This window comes from Myotis lucifugus, unplaced genomic scaffold, assembly GCF_000147115.1.
Source record: "Myotis lucifugus unplaced genomic scaffold, Myoluc2.0 scaffold_465, whole genome shotgun sequence".
NCBI lineage: Eukaryota > Metazoa > Chordata > Mammalia > Chiroptera > Vespertilionidae > Myotis > Myotis lucifugus.
The window spans coordinates 84,086-97,955 of NW_005871513.1; the positions used below are offsets into that span (position 1 = coordinate 84,086).

General features: G+C 55.3%; 1 protein-coding gene across 1 annotated transcript in view; it reads left to right on the top strand.

Moving 5' to 3' along the window:
* DNM1 (dynamin 1) overlaps positions 1-13,870 on the top strand; it is a 42,103-nt gene that overhangs the window by 18,412 nt on the left and 9,821 nt on the right. The window contains 7 exon segments of the mRNA XM_023744470.1: positions 1,685-1,823; positions 3,859-3,868; positions 6,608-6,684; positions 9,522-9,592; positions 9,799-9,850; positions 10,056-10,067; positions 12,341-12,454. Of these exon segments, the coding sequence (XP_023600238.1) occupies positions 1,685-1,823; positions 3,859-3,868; positions 6,608-6,684; positions 9,522-9,592; positions 9,799-9,850; positions 10,056-10,067; positions 12,341-12,454 (475 nt within the window).

Below are 13,870 nucleotides of genomic sequence, written 5' to 3' on the forward strand. Positions count from 1 at the left end.
TCAGAACGGGGCTCTTTACCCCAGACATGGCCTTTGAGACCATTGTGAAAAAGCAGGTGAAGAAGATCCGAGAACCGTGTCTCAAGTGTGTGGACATGGTTATCTCGGAGCTAATCAACACCGTTAGACAGTGCACCAAGAAGGTAACCAGCGGCCCGGCCAGCCCCGCCTCTGCCCCGTCCTGCACTGCTGACAGGCGCCCCTCCCCACGCCCCCTCCGCCTCCTTGGTAGCATGTCCAGACCTCGGCGGGGTGAGAAAGGCAGGCCACCACAGACCAGGACAGGGCGGGGGGCTTTCTGTGGGGGCCTCACCCACCCTCCTGGCCCCCGGGGCCCAGGACACCAAGGGATTAGACGCTGTGAGATGACAATGATCGTGGCTATTGACCCTGAGAGCCACCAAGAGCTCCCAGCTCAGGAGAATAGAGCTTGAGGGGACCCTGAGCCCCCTCTCTGCCCTCAGAGGTGGGCCATCTTTGGGGGCTCCAGGGAGGGGTCTTGGGGAAGCCTGGGCCCTGGAGACAGTTGAGGGACAGGTCAGCCAGAGAGGTGCGGAGGACCTGGGTCTAGCAGGTACCCCCACTCCCACTGTCCTTCATCCTCCTCATCCCCCCCCCCCGCCCTCACGCAGGACCCCACTCAGGACCTCCGCCTTCCCCTCCATCACATCTCCTTCCGGAGACAGCGCCCCTTCCATCTGCTATGCCATCTGAGCCTCGAAGAACCACCCAAGGAGGGCAGGGCAGGGAGGACGGCACCCATTTCACAACAAGAAAACCGAGGCTCAGGAGATCCAGGCCATGTTAGCTAGGAGGTGGCAGAGCTATTACTGTAAGCCAGGGCTTTGGACTCCAAGTCCAGTGCTCACTCGATTCCACCCCCCAGCCTCCCTTCCCTTCCTCCCCACTGCTGCCCTGGCCCTCTCTATCACCACCTCCACTCTTTCTGTCTTTCCTCTTCTCTCTCTTTCTGTTTTTCCGAGCTGAGTGCCTCCAGGGCCCTTTGGAGGAGAAAGGGGAGGGCCGGAGCAGAGCAGGGAGCTGAGCGTGGAGGTCAGGCAGCTACACTGCAACTCCAGGAGGCACCGTCTGCACCTTGGCCATGGCCATGCACGTGGAGCCCCCTTTAGTTGTGCAGGGCACAGCCTGGGCAGCCGGCTGCAGCACCCCTGGTGGAAGTAGGGGGTCGTGCTGGGCTCTGGAGTCAAGGTGGAGTGAATGCAGGAGGTGCTGGGAAACCTGGAATTGAACAGAATGGGTGGGCGGTGTTCTCGCCTTGGTCAGCCCCTTAGGAGGACCCTAGGCTGTGACCAAGACGGCATTGGAAAGAGAGAGGGGGCAGGCTCAGGGCAGCTGAGGAGCGAGGGACCCAGGGGCCTTGTACGGAGCAGGGGGGTTGGTCCTTCAGAAGCACCCCCCCCTCCTGAGCCTGGGGGATGCTGGCAGCACCTGGGAGGCGCCAACCCCGGGAGGCGGTAGGGAGGGCCGGGTCCCATGCTCACATTGTCTTCTGTTCTCTCTCTTTCTCTGTGTCGGTGTCTCTCTCTCTTCCCCATGCCTGTGCCATCCTCCACCCTGACCCTGGTCCTGCTTGGCTTTCACTCCCCTCCTTCTTCCCCCCACTCCCGCCCACCTGTGGCTGCTCCTCCTCCTCCCCCCTCCTCCTCCTCCTCCCTGGGTGCAGGACAGGCCTCTTCACACCTGACCTCGCTTTTGAAGCCACAGTGAAAAAGCAGGTGCAGAAGCTCAAAGAGCCCAGTATCAAGTGTGTGGACATGGTAGTCAGTGAGCTCACGTCCACCATCAGAAAGTGTAGTGAAAAGGTACGGCGGCCACCTGGGCGGGGCGGGGCCTGGCCCCCCTTCCTCACGGCTTCGGCCTCCCGTGGGCAGAACCATCTGCTGAGCAGGCCTGGCAGCCTCTCAGCCGCCCACGTGGACGCCCATGCTGGCCGGGCGATTCTGGCCTGGGGATCCCTGCCAGTTTATAACCCTGGGTCTGCGTGCACTCACAATCCCTTCAGGCCTCCATCTCGCCCAGAAGACTTCGCTCCAACCCAAGCATCCTCAATGCAGTGGCCTCTCCCACCAATAAGAGTAACAGTAACGTTGACGATAAGGAACAGGCTGCTATTTATTGAGCAATTGCTATGTGCCAAGCACGAAGCTAAGTGCTTGCCTGTTACCTGCCTTAATCCTCTCAGCAACCCCAAGACGTGGTAGTATTCTCCCCACTTTACAGATGGTGACACTGAGTCTCCGTAAGGAAAAGCAGAGGGGGATTCAGATTTGGGAGGCAGAGGGAAGAGATCTGGGATCAGGGCCTCCTGGGGGAAGGGAGCTGTCCCGGTCCCTCAAAACCAATTTGCCTCAAAGCCTATCGGATGACTCACTGTACGTTCCTCCATACGCATCTGGCAGGGTCAGCCTCTTGGAGTCCCCTGTGACCTTTTAGATGCCTTTTTCCCATTTGTCTGCTTTTAAGCCTTTTGAGGACTTTTAGCCAGATTGTCTGAAGCAGTGCTTCCCAGGGGAGTGCCTGGGCATCCGCTGTCCAGGGGGGCCTTTCTAGAACGCACATGCTGCCCCCTCCAAGCTGGCTGGGCTGGAATCCCTGCGGAAGAGCCCAGCTTGGCCTGTATTTGAAAACTCCCTACGCTGGGGAGGTGGGGGCCATCTGCCTTAACTTCCCTTTTCAAATAGGCATCACAGTTTTCGTGGCTCACACGCAATTAGTCACGTGCACCCCTTTCACAGCCCCGTCTCCTTTTAGCCCACTTTTGAGTCAAATAGGGATAGACTAAGCAAATGAGCATCTTTTCAGTGCCCGGTGCAGGTGGAACGAAAGCTGGACTGGACTCTCCCATTCCACAATATTGTGACATCCAGGTCACGAGCCCAGGGCATCGCGAATCCCAGGCAACGCCATCTTTTGTCAGACGTTGAAAACGCTGCCTCAAACCCCTTTACACACGAAGTCAAGACGTAACTAAAATTTTTAAAATAACTTTTATTTTTCAATTACAGTTGACGTACCCTATTATTGTAGTTTCAGGTGTACGCCCGTGATTCGACATGTATATCACTTATGAAGCGATCACCCCGATAAATCTAGTACCCATCTGACGCCATACATAGTTATCCCAATATTATTGACTGTATTCCCTGCGCTGTGCAGTACATCCCCGTGACTGTTCTGTAACTACCACTTTGTACTTATTAATCCCTAATATGTTATTTTATTTTATTTTCCTAATATGTTTTTTTAAAGTTGATTGCTTTTAGAGAGAGCGAGAGAGAGAGAGAGAGAGAGAGAGAGAGAGAGAGAGAGGAAGAGAGAGAATCATCAATTTGTTGCTCCACTGATTCATGCATTGATTCTTGTATGTGCCCTGTCCCCTGTCCGGGGATGGAACCCATAACCTTGGTGTATCAGGATGATGCTCTGCCTGGCCTGGGCCTACATAAGCATTTTTAATGACAGCATCATATTCCATTGAATAGATTTAGCACAGTTTGCTTAACCATTTTCCTATTGGTGAACATTTAAATTGCCTCCGGTTTTTCAATATTATAAAATAACCTGGCAATGAACATCTTTGTCATAAAGAATTTTATTTTTTTCTCTCTAGAATTATTTCCTTAGGATAGATTCCTAGAAGACTGATTGCTGGATATAAACATTTAAAAACCATGGCACGCTTGCTGAATTGAATTCCAAAAGAGAAAGTAATTATTGTAAATGCTAAAATTTTGGAAACAACCCAAAAGTCCATCCAGAGGAGACTGATTACATAAAGCATCACACAGACAAAGACTATACAGTCATACCTTAGAGATGCTGGGAGTTTGGTTCCAGACCTCTGCCAGTAAAGGAAATACCGCAATAAAGCGAGTCACACGCATTTTTTTGGTTTCCCAGTGCATATAACAGTTCTATTTACAATATGCTGTAGTCTGTTAAGTATGCAATAGCATTTTGTCTAAAAAAGCAATGTACATACCTTAACTTAAAAACACATTATTGCCCTAGCTGGTTTGGCTCAGTGGATAGAGCATCAGCCTGCAGACTGAGGGGTCCCAGGTTCGATTCTGGTCAAGGGCACATGCCAGGGTTGCAGGCTCTATCCCCAGTAGGGGGCATGCAGGAGGCAGTTGATCAATGATTCTCTCTCATCATTGATGTTTCTCTCTCTCTCTCCCTCTCTGAAATTTAAAAAAAAATTTTTTTTAAATACTTTATTGCTAAAAAATGCTAACCATCATCTAGCCATCAGAGAGTCATAATCTTTTTGCTAGTGGAGGGTTTTACTTTAATTTGTAAAAAATGCAGCATCTGCAAAGCGCAATAGAACAAGGTATGCCTACAGCTGCTTAAAGGGCAATGCATACTGATTTTCTTTCACATGTTCCCTCCACAACTACTGTGGGGAGGAGGGGGGAGCAGTTTCAGAAAAGAATGTATAGTATTTAGGGGAGCAATATATATGAATGACAAAGTTCCAAAGACATATCCACCAAATTGCTAACTATCACTTTAAGAGAGGGCAAGAACGTAGGAATTTTTCCATTCTCACTGCACACATTTTAATCACTTTCAAATTTCTTACAGTGAGTCTGTATGATTTTTGTGAGCAGAAAGGAATGATCAACAAAACATTTACAAAGGAAAGCTTTTGTATTACTTTTAAAAAGAGTTTTCCCTTTGGGTTTATTTCACGGATAGTAATTCTTCTTTTCTTTACGTGGCAAAATTCACCCCCCCCCCTTTTTTTTTTTTGCTCTCCCCAAATGTCCCAGCGTCCAAACTCCTGGCAGAGACTTGAAAAATAGTCAACTGTCATTATCCCCGGCCCTGCCAGGATCAGCTCTCCTCCCCGGATGAAATCTAGAGTGAGTGTCAGGCTTGCGGGGCGCAGCCCTCGGAGGGAAGGTGCCATCTCCCACCCCTTCCCCCAGCAGACACAGAGGCTCGCAGAGGCCCAGCCGGCAGGGCAGGGGCCGGCTTTGGACCCAGAGCCGTGTGGCTCCCGGGCCTGTGCCCCTCACCACCCACGGGTGGGCTCCAGCTGACCACCCTGCTCAGCCAGGGTCTGAGAGAGAAAAGTTCCGTTTTTAAAAACTGGCTAAAAGTTCTGGGAAGGCGCAGAGGCAGGGGAATGGAAAAAGATGCTCAAAAGGAGGAGAGCACTCCAGGGGCTGAGGCTGCCCCGCCGAGTGTGACACGCGGAAAACTTGACACACGTGACATCCAGGCGGTTAGCGGGAGGACTGGTCATGCTCTTTGGCAAATTGCTCCCTCCTCGCCCACCCTCCCCCACTCCCCCGCACCCCACCCGGGAAGGGAGCCCTGGGGACCACCTCAGAGGAGGCCTGCGGGTGTGGTGCGGGTGTGGTGACTCAGCCCCCAGTCCCTGCTCCAACTTGGAGACGTCCTTAGAAGGAGTGGGAACCACCCCGGGAGCCTCTCGGGGCAGCGGGGTCCAATGGCCTCTCCAGGAGTTTGTTTTTAAGCCCCTGGTTTACGGCCGCCCCTCCCCCACGTCCCCTGGGCTTGGCCACATCAGTCACACCCTTGGCACAGCCCCTGGACAGTGGGGTGGGGGGTGAGGGTGGGAGGATGTGACAGCTCACATCTGCCTCCCTGGGCTGGCATCCAGGGCGCTGCTTCCTTCCCCATCCTCCTGCCTCTCCAATCCCCCCCCCGCCCCCCACCCCCACCCGCCATCTCCTTGACCTCCATCTCGCCCTCAGAGTCACCCCCCGGGACCTAGTCATGCTAACGTCCAGCTCTCTTCCCACATAGGGGGACCCACCTGAGAGCCCTGACCCAGGGACAGCGAGTGGCTCTGGCTTTGCCTACTTGGCCCATGTGGCCCTGAGTGGGGAGGGCCCTGTGGGTGAGCCCCCGCCGTCAGCAGCTCAGAGAGTCTCCCTCCCCGGTGCAGGGTCGGAGTCAGAGGGCAGAGGAGCCGTGTCCCTGCGCCTTGGCAAGGAGGGCAGCCATCATCCTTCCTTCACCCCCTCATTCCTTCATGTGCCCTCTCCCAGCACTGGAGGTGCGCCTGGCCCCGCCCCTGCCTTCAGGGCGGTTAGAATACTGTTTGACGAGGAGAGATGACAGGGAGACCCCCAATCCAGCTCTTGGGGTGGTCGGGCAGGCTTTTGATGGAGGTGACATCCAACAGTGTCTTGAGGAGAGTGAGTCACCCTGGGCTTGGTCCACAGCCCAGCTCAGCTGAGGGCAGAGTTCACGGCAGAGGGGGCGGGCTTGGAGCAACTTTCCCTTTCAGCCTCCGCTGATAAAAACTGGGAGGAAGTGGTGCTGCTGAGCTCCTAACCCCAAAGGGAGGGTAGAGACAGGTTGGCCGGCCAGCTCGGAGCCAGACAGACGTGGCTTGGGATGACGGTGCCAGTCGGGAGCATGCAGAGAAGGGCACATCGGGTGGGTTCTACCAGGAGGGCCAGGGGCCCAGCCAGGCCCCGCGGGGGAATGCTCATGCTGCTGCCCCCCCTCCGCATGCCCCCACTGCCACTCTGGTGGCTGGGGGTGTTTGCTCCGTGCCCCTGTGTACCGGCTCTCTCCTCCGCCTCCCCAGCTCCAGCAGTACCCCGGCTGCGCGAGGAGATGGAGCGCATCGTGACCACCCACATCCGGGAGCGCGAGGGGCGCACCAAGGAGCAGGTGAGCCACAGCGCCTCCTCCCTGGCCTTTCGCCCTGGTCCTCGGCTGTCCCTTCTGTGTCAGCCTTCCGCCTGCTTCCTGTCCTCAGACCAAACCTCTGCTTCTTATTGCGGGAATATAACATAAATTTACTACTTACGTGTGCAGTTCTGTGGTATGAAATCATTCGCGTTGCTGTGCAATCACCACCATCATCCATTCCCAGAACTTTTCATCTTCCCCAAATGAAATCCTGTCCCCACAAATACTAGCTCCCATCCCCCTCCCCCTCCCCCTCAGCCCCTGGCACCCACCACTCTACTTCCTGTTTCTAGGAATTTGACAACTCGAGGGTCCTGGCATAAGTGATAGCGTACGACATTTGTCCTTTTGTGTCTGGCTGATGTCACTTACCATAATGTTTTCAAGTTTACCCGTGTTGTCGTAGCATTGCCTTTCGGGGGCTGAATAACATGCCATTGTGGGGATGCACCACATTGGACATTGGGTTTATCCGTCTGGGTAAACCAAGCTGGCTTGTTTCCAGCTTTGGGCCGTTGCAAGTAGTTCTTCTAGGAACATAGTATCTCTTGGAGACCCTGCTTTTAATTCTTATGGGTAGATACCTGGAAATGGAATTGCTGGATCAGATGGTAATTCTGTATAATTCTATGTATGATCATTTTTTGAGGAACCACCATACTGATTCCCAAAGCAGCTGTACCATTTCACATCCCCTCCCTCACACACACACACCCCAACACCTGCTTCTCAACTTCCTGGCAGTCCGTCCTCTGGCTGTCTCTCTCTGGGCCTCTCTCTCTATTTGTGGTTTCTCTGGGTCTCCCATACCTGTCCCAGCCACCTCTCCTCCTCTCATGTAGCCATTAATCAAACATTCATTCAACCATTGACTCACACACGTGTTACTGAATGCCGTCGCTGAGCGGGGAGGAGCAGAGAGGAGCCGGCCCTCCTCGGGGCCCTCGGGAAGCTCCCAGGCGAGCCCTCTCTCCTGTCCCTCTCGTATCCTCCTGTGCAAGCCCACCTCCCGTCTCCCAGCCTCTGTCCTTGCACATCCCCTTTCCTGGCCTCAGTCCCTCCCATTTTTGTTTTTGAGGTCGTTTATGAATTCTTATTGGTCTCTTTAATTACACGAGTGATAAACACTCAAGGAAAAATAGATGTGATTACGTTACAAGTAAGTGTCCCTCCATCACTCTTCCCTGCTCCCAGCTTCTCCCACAGAATAACCACTATTTTTTAAAATATATTTTATTGATTTTTTACAGAGAGGAAGGGAGAGGGATAGAGAGTCAGAAACATCGATGAGAGAGAAACATCGATCAGCTGCCTCCTGCACACTCCCCACTGGGGATGTGCCTGCAACCAAGGTACATGCCCTTGACCGGAATCGAACCTGGGACCCTTCAGTCCGCAGGCCGACGCTCTATCCACTGAGCCAAACCGGTCAGGGCAGAATAACCACTATTGCCAGCGCGGTGTGTCCCCTCCCGGCATTTTTCCTTGGCACACTCAGATTCCAGGTTCCATCTGACTCTAAGAGAACCGCAGTTGGTTGAACACCTATTACATGTCAGACATGTCACCGGCCTCATCTCATGGTGTCTTTCCTGCTCCCACGAGACGGGAACAATTCCTTTGTGGAACTTGAGGCTCGGAGAGGACAGGCCCCAGGCTCACAGGAGGCAGCAGGTGCATCAGGAATGTCACTCTCCTCGCCACCCAGCGAGGAATCCCATCAGTCTCCGTCATTTACAAAGAGGATCTTCCGAAGCCGGAGCCTAGACACTGTCCTCATCCTTTGAACAGCTTTATTGTTTAGAGCAGCGGTTCTCAACCTGTGGGTTGCGACCCCTTTGGCGGTCGAACGACCCTTTCACAGGGGTCATCTAAGACCATTGGAAAACACATATATAATTACATGTTGTTTTTGTGATTAATCACTATGCTTTAATTATTTTCGATTTGTAACAATGAAATTGGGGGTCACCACAACATGAGGAACTGTATTAAAGGGTCGCGGCATTAGGAAGGTTGAGAACCACTGTTTTAGAGGGTACCATCATCTATTTCACCTTTTTTTTTTTAAATACAGAGAGGAACGTAGAGGGAGAGAGAGAGAAACATCAAAGATGAGAGAGAATCATTGATCGGCTGTCTCCTACACGCCCCCTACTGGGAATGGAGCCCGCAACCTGGGCACCTCCTGGTCGATGATCAACCACTGAGCCACACCGGCCAGACTATTTCATCTTTTGGTGGCCATTGTCCTGTTCCCAATTTTTCTCTACTGCAAACCACACCACACTGAACACCCTGGTGCATGTATCTTTGCCCAGTTGATGAGTCTATCTATGAGATGTAGTTCTAGAAGTGAATCTGTACTTTTTAGTGTTAAATATTACCCGATTGCCCTCCGAGAATTCGATCCTAATTTACACTTCCACCAATAGTTGATGAGAGAATCTATCTTCTCACAATTATGCCCACACTGGCCATTATCAATATTTAGCACTAAACTGATAGGCTTAAAGGGGCCTCGTGGTTTTAGCTCACATTTCTTTATTACTGGGGGTGAACGTTCTTTATGTATCCTTATTGGCTATCTGTATTTCTTCTCTGAGTTACCCATTCCCATTCTTTGACCATTTTGATTTGTGCTGCTTGTGTAGGAACTCTTCATTTATTACGGGTACTGTTATGTGTGTGTGTATTCACTTATTATAGACTGTGGATGTATTTATTATGGACCCTGTAGTGCTGTGAGGATGTCATGCATTTTAACACTTTGTGGTGTCTTTCCCACCTGCCTCCTGCCCGGTGTGTCCTGGAAGGTCATGCTCCTCATCGACATTGAGCTGGCTTACATGAACACCAACCATGAGGACTTCATCGGCTTTGCCAAGTGAGTGCTCCCTGGGCAGAGAAGGTGGTGTGTGTGAGTGTGTGTGTGTGTGTGTGTGTGTGTGTGTGTGTGAGAGAGAGAGAGAGAGAGGCCCAGGCCTTCTGGGTTAACGCTCTGTGTTTGGCGCCCACTGAGCGGTGGCAGTGGAGCTGGGCCTCTTGAAAGGAGAAGTTCTGAGATGAGACTCTTCCCTCTCTCCCCTTCAGTGCTCAGCAGAGGAGCAGCCAGATGAACAAGAAGAAGGCTTCAGGGAACCAGGTGAGTGAGCCCCGGTGCCCCAGCCCGAGGGATGGAGGGTGCCGGACGGACGCCAAGCTCTGAGAGCCCCCTCCCCCGAGGGGAAGGGTCCCACGGGGGCCAGGGAGCCTGTCAGCTGCCAGCCACAAGCCTCCCACTCTGCCTCAGTAACCCTCTCTCCTCTCTCCCGATGCTTCTCGTGGTTGATATGGTTACCTCTTTGCAGGATGAGATTCTGGTGAGTACCAGGACTGGGGCTCTTGGCTTGTGTAGCGAGGGGGAGGATGGGGATGGGCAAGAGGGGACCCTTTGGCTTGAGCGGCTTGCACACACCAGCACAGTTGCCCACACGTGCTCTCAGGCCAGAGGCAAGGCCTCGCCACACAGAGAGTCCCAGCACCCTGTCCATCAATGCACAGGAGCTAAGTGCTACTTCAGGCAGAGGCAGACCATGTGGGCGGGGGTGGGGGGAAATAAATGCCTGGCAGGGGCCTGGCACGTAGTAGGTGCTGCTTAAATGTCTGTTGGATGGACGGACGGGTGGGAAAGAAGCATGCTAGCCATCTCTACCAGGAAATAAAGCGATGAGTGACATGTCATGAGACACGTCCCTCCTCATCTGTTGTGTCCAGATCTCGGTGGACACATCACTTCTCCACCCCCAGTTGTACACACGAGCCACGGAGCCCTGGGCTGCTCCAGAGGCTGGAGTTTCTTTGTAATAATCGAGGTGTTTATGTGATTGTTTCCCTCCCAAACCCAGCAGGGGAAGGGCTGGGTCTGTCCTGTTCACCAGTAAATCCCCAGTGCCCAGCCCTGTGCCTGGCACACGATAGGCGCTCAGTAGAATAAAGTGATTAATGAATGGATTACCCCAGGGCAGTTCGGTTCAGCGAACACTCACTGGGGCCTACACTGTGCTGGCCCCTGGACAGGAGGCAGACCCTGGCCCTGCACCTCGGAGACCCGGCCTGCAGGCAGGGCCCAGGCAGGGTGGGAGTCGGGAGAGGGGGCGGTCCTGGTGTGGGGGCTCTGGAGAGGGGTTTGGGTGAGCAGGGAGGGGGGCAGGGCTGGGGGTGGCCGAGGGAGGACCAAGGCTGCAAGCAAGGGCACGGAGCAGGGTGACAAAGCCGGCTGGTCAGATGCTGAGATCCACAGTGTCAGGGTGTGGCATTTGGACTCAACTCCGAAGGCAGCGACAAGACACTGAGTGGATCTTCACTGGACTGGGACCGGGTGGGAGAGGAGTCCCTGTTAATGGCTCAGGCCATTGCTCAGCTGCTGATCCGCCATGTGACTTGGGTTCTCTTCGAGACTCTTGGGGAAGCCGGAGAGGGTAAGGAGGGCTTCGAGGGTCTCAGAAGTGGGCCTGGCCCCCAGGACTTTCCCCCCGGCCCCAGGATCCTTGGATCTTCTGTGGACGCTCAGAAGAGAAGCCAGGGAGGGAGAAGCAGCTCCCCGTCCTCTCAGTCTGGCCCTCCACCAGGATCTGGGCCTCCACCAGGGTCTGGGCCTCCACCAGGGTCTGGGCCTCCACCAGGGTCTGGGCCGTGGCTCTGCCCTTGGAGTCCAATCCAGGGGCCCCGGTCTGTGCCGCTTCCTGCTGTGGAAGGAGACCTTTGCCTGCAACCCCGAGCTGTCCCCAGGGAGAAGGGGCCTGGGCGTCTCATGCTCAGCCCCTTCCCCCTCCCCCACTCCCTACCACCCCAACCTGTGTCTGGGGCCTGGGGCCAAAGACCCTTAGGACCTACTATTGTAGCACTCAGGCCACGTGTATTCATTGATCACTTCCTGTCTGTTGAGCACTCTGCAAGGTGCTGGGATACAATGATCGAGAGAATTGACAGCTCAACAAGAGAGGCTGACATCGACGGATACACACACACACACACACACACGCACACACACGTTAATTCAAGATCCCAGTTATTGTCATAGTAGAAGATTTAAGGGAGTGGTAAAAGATTATAATGGGGGTCCTGACTTTTACTGGGCGGGGGGGATAGAGAGGGCCTGCCTGAGAATGAATGTGACTTCTGAGCCGATACACAGAGGGGGAGTAGGCATTTGCCGGGCACACAGGAGGGGAAGTGCTCTCTAGGCAGAGGCAACAGCAGCACCTGCAAAGTCCCTGCGGTCAGAAACAAGCCTTAGAATACATCGGATCTTAAGCCGAAAAGGCACACAGAGTTGTCTTGCCCAGTCGGCCGCCTAAGCTCGGCTTGTGCACTGTCAGTGGTGGGGGCTCCTCTCCTCCCCAGCCAGCAGGGCCCGACGCACGTGGCTCTGACGGTCAGCAGGCTCTTTACCCTGAGCTCGGCCTCCCTCTGTCCTCCAACCTGTTCACTGGTGGTTCAAACCAGGCCAGGTCTGGCCCCCACCCTCCCGGACCGGCCGGGCCTCCACGAGCTGGGGGAGGGGTGGGCTTTCGAGGGCCTCTCTTTGCCTCCCCCCACCTCCCCGGGGAAGCCTGGACTCTGCCCACTGACCTCCTGCCCCCTCACCCTGCAGGTCATCCGGAAGGGCTGGCTGACCATTAACAATATTGGCATCATGAAGGGGGGCTCCAAGGAGTATTGGTTTGTGCTGACGGCCGAGAATCTGTCCTGGTACAAGGATGATGAGGTGAGTAAAGGGGTTGGACTGGTGGCCAAAGTCCGGCTCAGAGCCTGTCCCTGGCTTGGCAGGGACTGGACCGCCCAGCAGGGGGGTTTACAAATCCCATCGAAGACCCTTGGGTGGAGCTGGGCCGCAAGGATCAGGGGCAGGCAATCCTGGGGGCCCATCCGGGCTGGGCAGAGAAGGTGGCGTGGCAGGACTGGGGAGCCTGGGCTGAGCACCCTTAAAGAGGGTGGGCGAGGGTGTTGGGCACCCCCCAACCCCAAGCCCCGGCCCTGCAGCCGTCCTGTTCTCCTGCTCCAGGGCGCGCCACCTCTTCTGTGGCCCCCACAGACCCATGACACACACAGTCCAGCTGCCAGCCACCCTGTTAACCCCTGCATCCCAGTCCCCCAGGCCCCAGTGTCCAAGGGACATGCCCAGAGCACCTCCAGGCTGAGGGGTCAGGAGTGATGGGGTCCCACAGAGGCGCCCCTCAAAACCCCTCCCTGCCCCGTGGGGCACACAGACCACCCCCACCAGCCACCGCCCTCCCTGCTGCTGGTCTCCTTTAAGAATGAGTCTATTTGGCTTCCACATCTGGATTCCAGAGGTGACCAGAGAGAGCGGGGAGGGCTGGGGGGGGCTTGTGGTAATGAACTCCAGCTGGTTGCAGTGTGGGGGAGGGGACCCTCTTCTTCCTGAGGGGCCGTTGGAGAAGGGGGCGCCCTCCACTCTCAATGGGGTAGCAGGGCTCAAGGGGGGTGATTTTGGTCTCCCAGTCGTTCCCCCCCCCTTGCTCTCTGCCCCCTTCAAGTCGCCCTGGACAGGCCCCATCCCCACCTTGGGAGGGACCCTCTGTCGTCACTCGCAGGGGCGCCAGGCCCATCTGGACCTCATTACCTCAAGCCTGGCTTCTCCCGGAGCACAGGGCCCGGGGAAGGGATGGAGTGTGAGGTGGCGCGGCAGGCGGGTGTGGGGGCTTTGCTTCCTGCTCGGTGGCCCAGGCCGGCTCCCCTGGGCTGGGGGCGCCCACTGCAGGCCCCACGCCTGACCGTGTGACCCGGGGCTGACCGGCTGCACTGAGGGTGAAGGGAGTGTACGGGGGGCCCTGTCCTCGTACCTGTGTATAAAGGGGTCTTTCTTGGGCTCTGGGTGGACATTTGAGTTGAGCTGTGTGGGAGCGGGCCCTGAGTGTACGTGGGGGGCGGGGAGAAGGGGGAGAGTGAGTGCTGGGAGGGGGAGGGGAGCCCTGTGGCTGTTGTGTGCGGGCGTTGTGTGGGAGGGAGTTTGGGGTGTAAGCATCTAGGTATGTTGGTATATGAGGGTCTCATGTGTATCTGGGGGCAGACTGTGTGCCTGAAGCATGACTCGGGAGTGTGTGCTGTGTTCTTTGTGTCAGTGTAAGTGTGTGTGTGTGTAAGTGTGTGTGTGGGGGGGGGG